At 34.9% G+C, this 8,388-nt stretch overlaps 1 protein-coding gene across 4 annotated transcripts in view; it reads right to left on the minus strand.

Moving 5' to 3' along the window:
* LOC107549007 (adenomatous polyposis coli protein-like) overlaps positions 1-8,388 on the minus strand; it is a 46,193-nt gene that overhangs the window by 6,689 nt on the left and 31,116 nt on the right. For all 4 annotated transcript variants that reach the window (XM_016229905.1, XM_016229903.1, XM_016229906.1 and 1 more), the window contains 8 exons: positions 6,904-6,984; positions 3,883-3,981; positions 3,404-3,782; positions 971-1,066; positions 714-853; positions 547-624; positions 322-438; positions 25-239 (listed from right to left, as the gene is read on the minus strand). In XM_016229905.1, coding sequence (XP_016085391.1) covers positions 25-239; positions 322-438; positions 547-624; positions 714-853; positions 971-1,066; positions 3,404-3,782; positions 3,883-3,981; positions 6,904-6,984 — 1,205 coding nt within the window. The remainder of the gene's footprint in view (positions 1-24; positions 240-321; positions 439-546; positions 625-713; positions 854-970; positions 1,067-3,403; positions 3,783-3,882; positions 3,982-6,903; positions 6,985-8,388) is intronic.

Here is an 8,388-nt window from a genome sequence, read left to right on the forward strand (position 1 = left end):
CAGCTTTCATACAGCATACTCTACCTGTGCTCCTCATTTGTGGCAATTAGGCTTGATACGTTTCTCAAGATGCCACCACCACTTTCTATTATGGCAAGGGTGTTGGCTTGGCTTCTGTATATTAGAGTGCTCACTAAAAACGCCAAAGCTCCAGGAACAGCACAGATATCAGCTTTGTTTTCAGTGCAATGTGCTGATAAGTTCCAAAGGGCACTCAAGACGCTTTTTAATGTGGATTCCTGTAAGATAAGAAGTAAGAGTATTTCCTTAATGACTGAACAGCTTGTTTGCATTCTGACGACAGAAATGACTAAATCTCACCTTCTGAACCTCTAAGGCACACTCCATCAGGGCTCTAACACTGCCAACTTCTCGCAATATCTTCTTACTGTTCACATCAGCTCGCCATGAGAGGTTCCTCAAAACACTGGCAATTACCTAAAGCAGCATATAATTTCTTAGTACAATAAATTGGGATTAATGTCTTTCCTTTCGGTGCCATGCATGACTATGCAAATTATAGCATGAGTTTCCAAACAGTTATACCTGCTGTAGGTCCTCACTCTCTGACTTCAGTTGAGCTACCATGGCCCTCATGCAACCTTTCATTGAGCAAAGTGTAGCCTGTGGGCAAAACAAGAAAGTAACCGTTAAATGCAATAATAAACAATGAATGGAAATCTATCTATATAATGCTGAGAGAAATAACACACCTTGTTGGCTACATCTCCAAAGGTTAAATTAGTTAGACCCATTCCAGCATATCGTCTTAGTGTAACACTGTAGTGATCATTGGTAAGACCGAAAATCTCACAGTCTACCTGCAGTAGCTCCCCAATCGCCTGAAGGCCACCTGCATACACAATACATTTAAATATTCAGCCAATTAGATTAAAATTTTAAGTTTTCTTCAATGTCTAACAAGAATAAACAGGAGGACAAGTTTCATTTATAATTTTGGAAAACCTACCAAGCTCATTCATCGCGTGCCTGTGCTCTTCATCAAAGGAAAGTTTCATGAGAACACAAACCGCTGGGCAAATCTGATGCTCGACTGGTGAAGGCACTGCAGTGAAAGCAAAAGTACATTAATGAGGTTGTACAGCTCCACATACTTAAATTATGTGTCATCCGACTTTGAAGAGTTATTAAATCATCCATTAAAGGGGTCATATGATGCTATTTTAAAGATCATTATTTGGTGTAACAGAATATGTTGACATGCTTTAATGTTCAAAAAAAACATTATTTTTCAAATACTGTACATTATTGTAGGTCCTCTAGGCCCCGCCTCTCTCAAACACGTTGTTTTCAACAAAGTCCCTCCTTCCGACAAGCGCAGTCTGCTCTGATTGGCCAGCTGACCCAGCGCATTGTGATTGGCCGAACACCGCAAGCACTCATCGGAAATGTAACGCCCCTTACCCTGATTGTCATAGCAAAGTCAGAATGACCTCCTCTCCTAGGTTCACGAAACGGTCGTCCATAAAATGCATTGCTGTTCTGTTGTAAGTAATCTTAAAGATTCCTAAATGCATCTACTTCCGGAAGGCCAAATAAAGTGCTTTTGCTTTCTCCTAGAAACACACAGCGTCTCCCTGACATGCTGCTTCAACACTAACTGCGGTTACTGAAACCACGCCTTCTTTCTTTGCGTGCACATTTGGGCGGCATTATGCAAATATTTCCACATAGTGAGGTAGATATGTGGGGGCGTGTTAGAACGAGACGTTTTAGGGGGGCGTGGCAGAGTCTTAACTTTGATAAAGAATATCTCTTTGGTTTTGAGACTTTAGTCTTTGCAACTTCAGGGATCTTATCTATGCACAATCAGCTTGTAACACTCCAAAGAGAAAGGAAAACTTGAAATCGCATCATATGACCTTTAAGCTCCTTCCCATCAGAGCATTTCAAGTGAATCACATTTATAAATTAATAAAAAGTTATATATAGTAGTATATGGGATAAAATAAAAAAACACTGCATTTACTACAGCAATATACTAGAGATATATAGGCCAGTTTATTACTGTGGTTGACTTGTACGTTTATTTTAAATGGCTAATGCAGATGCTTCAGATGCAATGCCTGAGTTTATGCTGATATATACATAACAGTGTTGTTATTAACTACATATAGGCCAATATATTACAGTGGTCAACTTATGTTTGTTTTAAATGGCTAATACATATGCATCAGATTCAATGTTGATATATACATAACAGGGTTGTTATGGACTAAAAATGACTATAGACTAAAACTGAAATATTATTTTTAAATATCATGTCGTTAACTGAAATAAAACCAAAATAAAATAAAACATAAATATTATATAAAAAATGTCAACTTAAATATGTTAAACTAAAAAATGCAACTAACTGAAATAAGTTGAATACAATTACTAAAACTAAAATAAAACTAAAAATAAATTATAAAATATAAATGTTAAATAAAAAATAATAACTAGTAAAAATAGTAATAAAGTGACAAAAAGCAAATAAAGTTTAAAAAACTAAAACTGCAAATATAAAAATAAAACCTAATTCAAAATAAATTAAAGCTAAAAAAAATATATTTTTGTAAAACAAAACATATAAAATTAATAAAACAAACTAAATAAAAATGAAAAAGCACAACATTTATAAAACTAAAATTAAAATGAAAACTATATAAAATATAGTTAAAATATATACATTTTAAATGTATAAAAAAGATTATTCAAAATATTAATAAAAACTAAGTTCTTTATTGACAGCTAAATGTGCACAAAATTTGCTGAAATTAAAAGAACACATATTTTACTATGTATTCACTCAAAATTAAGTAAAAAAGTTAAATAAAAATATACAGAAAATTTTAATTGTTAATTTAAAGCACTGTCAGTGAATTGTAAAACCAACACAAGGATGAGAAAACACTTCTATTTATTACACATATCTGAACCTGGACCACAAAACCAGTCATAAGGTTAAATTTTTCGAAATTGAGATACATAATATTTGATATATAATAATATATAATATAATATTTGGCTGAGATACAACTAAACTTTGAAAATCTGGAATCTGAGGGTGCAAAAAAAATCTAAATATTGAGAAAATCATCTTTAAAGTTGTCCAAATGAAGTTCTTAGCAATGCATATTACTAATCAAACATTAAGTTTTGATATATTTACGGTAGGAAATTTACAAAATATCTTCACGGAACATGATCTTTACTTAATATCCTAATGATTTTTGGCATAAAAAAAAATCTATAAGCGACTTAAGACTGCTTTTGTGCTCCAGGGTCACATATTTACTACAACTAAAAATACTGGTACTGCAAGGATACCATGTCACGTCTCACTGCGCTATTCCTGACAGCCTGCATATATCAGCGCGAGATATATATTGGGTCTCACTTGGGTTCTTGTCCTGGTCCACGCCGCGCTCATGACTTTCCTGCCACTCCCAGCAGGTCTCGCAGTAAGCTCTGATCTGCTCCAGCAGGTGGAGCACCCGGATCTCCTGCCGGCCTCGCTTGTCATCGGGCTGCGAGTGGATAATGTTATGCAGGGCGGCGCTGGCCCTCGCCCGGGCCTCTTTGCTGCCACGAGAATTTCCAAGCAACACGGAGTCCTTGTCGTTGCCGTGTAGGAGCTGGATGAGCAGCGGCAGGCAGCCGGACTGACGCATGGCGATGCAGCTGTCCTGAGAGCTCGACATGGCCAGGAGGGTGCGAGACATGTCGTCTTTATCATGGGTGCCCAGCATGGACAGCAGCGAGTACACCATTTCCACCTAAGCATATGCAGACTTGATTAAAGTGATGCATGCTGTCATTATGTTTTCAATCATCACTGCAAGTCATTTTAGCATTGAGAATCTAGTACTAGTTAACCTTAGTGCCCAAATGGCTGGTCAGTCGGCGTGGAACGGAGTAACTTCCAGCACTGCTCATCTCACTGGCGGCGTCATGATCCACCCGAGAACTTGAGCCCTGACAGACAAAAACATACAAAGCAGATACATTTTATTTAAATGTATTAAAAAGAAAATGCATGTCTTTTTTCAATGTATAATTTTATATCATTTATTATTTACATTACATTTTTATTACATTTTAAATTATATTTATTGCACTTATACATTTTTATTTAAATGGGATATTTATTATGCATTCATTGATAAGTTGTTTATAACCATTTTTCTCAGAATATTGTATTTTAAACAAAGGGAAAGCATTGTGTTTTATTGTATCACTGAATTTCTATTATAATAAAATTCCTTTTAACCATTTATAAATACAGATTAAATTACTTAAAAACTAATTCGCATACTCTACAAAAGTCACTTTTTCTAAATCAAACAGAGCTACAGACAAAAAAAAAATCAATTAAAGAACCATTGGCTCCTATAAGAAACAAAATTAGGCACCAAATTATTTTTTTAAGTGCCACAGAATAAACTTGTTTTTTTTTAACACTTTACCATTTCAGTCACACTGTCAAGTGTTTATGTCTCATCTTTTCTTGTCTTTATCAGCATTTTATTCCATCTTGTACACTCTAAAAAATGCTGGGTTAAATATAACCCAATAGCTGGGTTTGTCCCTTTTAAACCCAGCCCTGGGTTATATTTAACTCAGCATTTTTTAGAGTGTAGATGACCTGGGAACTAAGGTTCACTTAAATTGGGAACAAAACGTCTTTTCCAACTTGAGAACTATATACAGTCACAAAGAATTGTTTATTACACTGAATCTGTGACGATATCACGGACCATAACTATATCAGCATCACTTGGACACTGAGTGTAGTTTGAGCTCCTCCTCAATGCATCCTATAAATTCTGTCTCATTTCTTACACACACCCAGTCTGTTTTTCTTCATTAGTAACATGCAACTATATAGGAGGTGTTACATTTTATCTTTAGCTCCTTGCATTCTTTCTTATCATGTAGACAACAGGTGAGTAAAAATATGAATGAGCAATATAGCGCATATATTTAGCAAAATGCTTTTCTTTATAGTTGTTTTTTTTATAGCTGGCTGATGAGCTTATGGACGCCAAATGGTGATTCTGAGGTAAATGTATTGTTACGTGGCATTGTTTACAAGCTTTACACGTTTTCCGCAGTTTGAAACACTGAATGAGCGATTACATGAGACCTTTCAGGAAGATGAACTGTATCTTATAATATATCTTTTGATGTCCACTCATGTTTATTTCGTACTATATACAGTAGTAAAGAGAAAGATCTGATGGGTTCTCGTGCCGCTTGAACTGAGGCGCTAAAGCAAGCGCTCATGTGTTTAATTAAAGAGCATCTATTGTTTGAATTTCATTATGAACTGGGTCGAAATTTAAAGATGATACTTTGTTTATTAAAAAGTAACCGAGCACAAAGCTTATCGCGATTATTGGACAGCAGTGAGCTACAAATAATATGAAGTTCAAGCATTTACAGAACACAGCATTTAGACTAAAAATCTTGATAACAAGAAGCCATATCAGTGTCAATTATAAATGAGAATCGTTAATGATATTGTTAATGTCCACACAGCTGACAGCTTTACCTTTGTTCAAGTTGTGCACAAAATAAACAAAGATGTGATCGCAAAACAAGCAGGAAAAAAGGCATTACATGCTAATTTTTAAGTCATAAAGTATATTTATATAGTAGCAAAAACGTCACTAGCAAATTAATATTTTTGCATTTTAGGCGCAGTTTGGAGCCCTGTCAAACATATCTTCAACAAGTCCACAATACAGTCTTTTGAATGCGTAGATTATCCATATGTAAATATTTATGTTTAAATTAATATTTAAATATAATCTAAAAAAATTAAAATGTATAAATTAAAACAAATTTATAAAAAGTTAATAAAATGTACTAATTTAAATAAATTTATTTTTAATTGTATTATATTTTAAATCATATTTATTGGATTTATATATATACAGTGGGTACGGAAAGTATTCAGACCCCCTTAAATTTTTCACTCTTTGTTATATTGCAGCCATTTGCTAAAATCATTTAAGTTAATTTTTTTTCCTCATTAATGTACACACAGCACCCCATATTGACAGAAAAACACAGAATTGTTGACATTTATGCAGATTTATTAAAAAAGAAAATCTGAAATATCACATGGTCCTAAGTATTCAGACCCTTTGCTCAGTATTTAGTAGAAGCACCCTTTTGAACTAATACAGCCATGAGTCTTTTTGGGAAAGACCCAACAAGTTTTTCACACCTGGATTTAGGGATCCTCTGCCATTCCTCCTTGCAGAGCCTCTCCAGTTCTGTCAGGTTGGAATATTGCTTTTTTATTTATTTATTTTTTTTTATTGTACGTTAAGGCAAGGTAAAGCACTGTGTTTTACTGTACTACTGAATTTGTTTTATAAAAAACCTTTTAATCATAGATAAAATAATTTTTTTTAAATCTTAAAAACTGAAATTGCGTAAAATACAGTGTGCAAACACAAAAATGAGGGCAAGTCTCTTTGTTTATCAAACAATGTATGGCTCGTGTGTCAGACTCGATCCCTGCACCTAATCCAGCGACATACCGCTTGCACCATCTGTCTGAAAAATACCAGTACTACCAATACTTAATGCAAGTGAAACAGTATGGAGTCCAAAAAACCCTCCCGTTTCTGCTTAAAATTTCAAAGTCTAACTAGGGCTCTATGATGAACAATAAAACCATTAGCATCTGCATTCAAATCATTATTATTCGAAGCACACCGAAGCTTTTGGCACAGACTGAAAGAGCTTTTAAAAAAGGGCCCGAATCCTTGGCACCCACTGGCAGAAAAAAAGGGCCACCGGAGGACACTTCTGTTCATGAGACCATCAACAAAATGAGTCTAATTTAGTGGGAGACTATTGCAAATAGATACAGTAACTCACCTGTGAGCAGGCCGCATTACCAGCGCCAGCATCTCCTGCAGCGTGAGCTCCTTCGGTTTGCGTCACAGGGTCATGCTTGACCTGGAGATTCAACGAGGAGGGATATGAGAAACAGCATGGTAAACTGAGCAAATGACACCTGCAATGCAACCGAGGCTAAAGGCAGGTGGCCAGAGAGCCTCGCTGGCTACAGGAGACGGATAACCTGTGTAATCAGCTCTGTGAAGTGCATAGAGATACAGAGCGAGGTTGAGTCTTCAGCTACAGGACAGAAGCTGCAACAGCATCAGGCTCTTCCTGACCTACATTGGTTTCTCATTCAGCCGGCGGGATTATGGAGGAAGTGCAAAAGTGTCCAATAGGATTTATCAACACATGTGCAAACTCTGAGCATGCATACAAAAAAACTTGCGCTTGTCTACTATTTTACTATATAAAAGAGTAGTGCACTAGAATTGACAAAGTTTTTATTTAATTTTTTTATTATTATTTTAAGTTATAAATGTATAATTAAATGTATAACTTTATATTTAAATGCAAATGTAATATTTACTGATAAACTGTCTATAATTGTTTTCTTTTTATGCTCAGAATATTATATGTTAAAGGGAGAGAAAGCTCTGTTCCCATTCAGTCAGTCACGTTCAACGTTACGTCAGTGACTGACGAATTGGGATCTCGCCCGAGAGCCCAATCACCTTCGAGTGTTAACTAAACAAGCCAATGACAGTTGGCGTGCGTGCTTCGCCACGCGCACCCCGCCCCGCAGCGCGGGTATAAAAGGAGAGCGCGTGCAAACGCACATCAGCTTTTCGCTTCGGAGCCGAGCCTTCTACAGGACGAATCTCCGCGAGTGTTCGAGAAACAGCTGGCAACTGTCATTGGCTTGTTTAGTTAACACTCGAAGGTGATTGGGCTCTCGGGCGAGATCCCAATTCGTCAGTCACTGACGTAACGTCTCCGTTCCCTCCTTCAGGGAACGAGGGTTACACAAGTAACCTAGACGTTTCATAGTATCACTGGATAAATAAATACGGATAAAATCATTTATTATTTGGTTTTTATCAATATTGCAATTTTTGTGCTGAAAACCAATGAACTATAATATTATAATTCTAATACTTTAGTACTTATTTATTTTGAATTTACTTAGTTTTTATATTTTATAATTCTTTTTAACTTTTTTTATATGCTTTTGTCGTTTTTATTTATATATAAATTAAGATTTATGTATACATTTATTTAATCATTTTGTTTTATTAATTCATGACTACAACTTAAAGAAATTAATAAAATGTATATTTTGAATGCAATGCGATCTAATTAACTTGGATTTTTCATGTTTTCAGTTTAGTTACACTGTTAATTTTTTATGTGCTTCTGTCATTTTATATATATATATATATAATATTTTTTTAATATATATATATATATATATATATATATATATATATATATATACACTTATATATATATCTTTATTTT

The sequence above is a fragment of the Sinocyclocheilus grahami genome, unplaced genomic scaffold (genome assembly GCF_001515645.1).
Source record: "Sinocyclocheilus grahami isolate Dianchi unplaced genomic scaffold, SAMN03320097.WGS_v1.1 scaffold359.1, whole genome shotgun sequence".
Classification (NCBI taxonomy): Eukaryota; Metazoa; Chordata; class Actinopteri; order Cypriniformes; family Cyprinidae; genus Sinocyclocheilus; species Sinocyclocheilus grahami.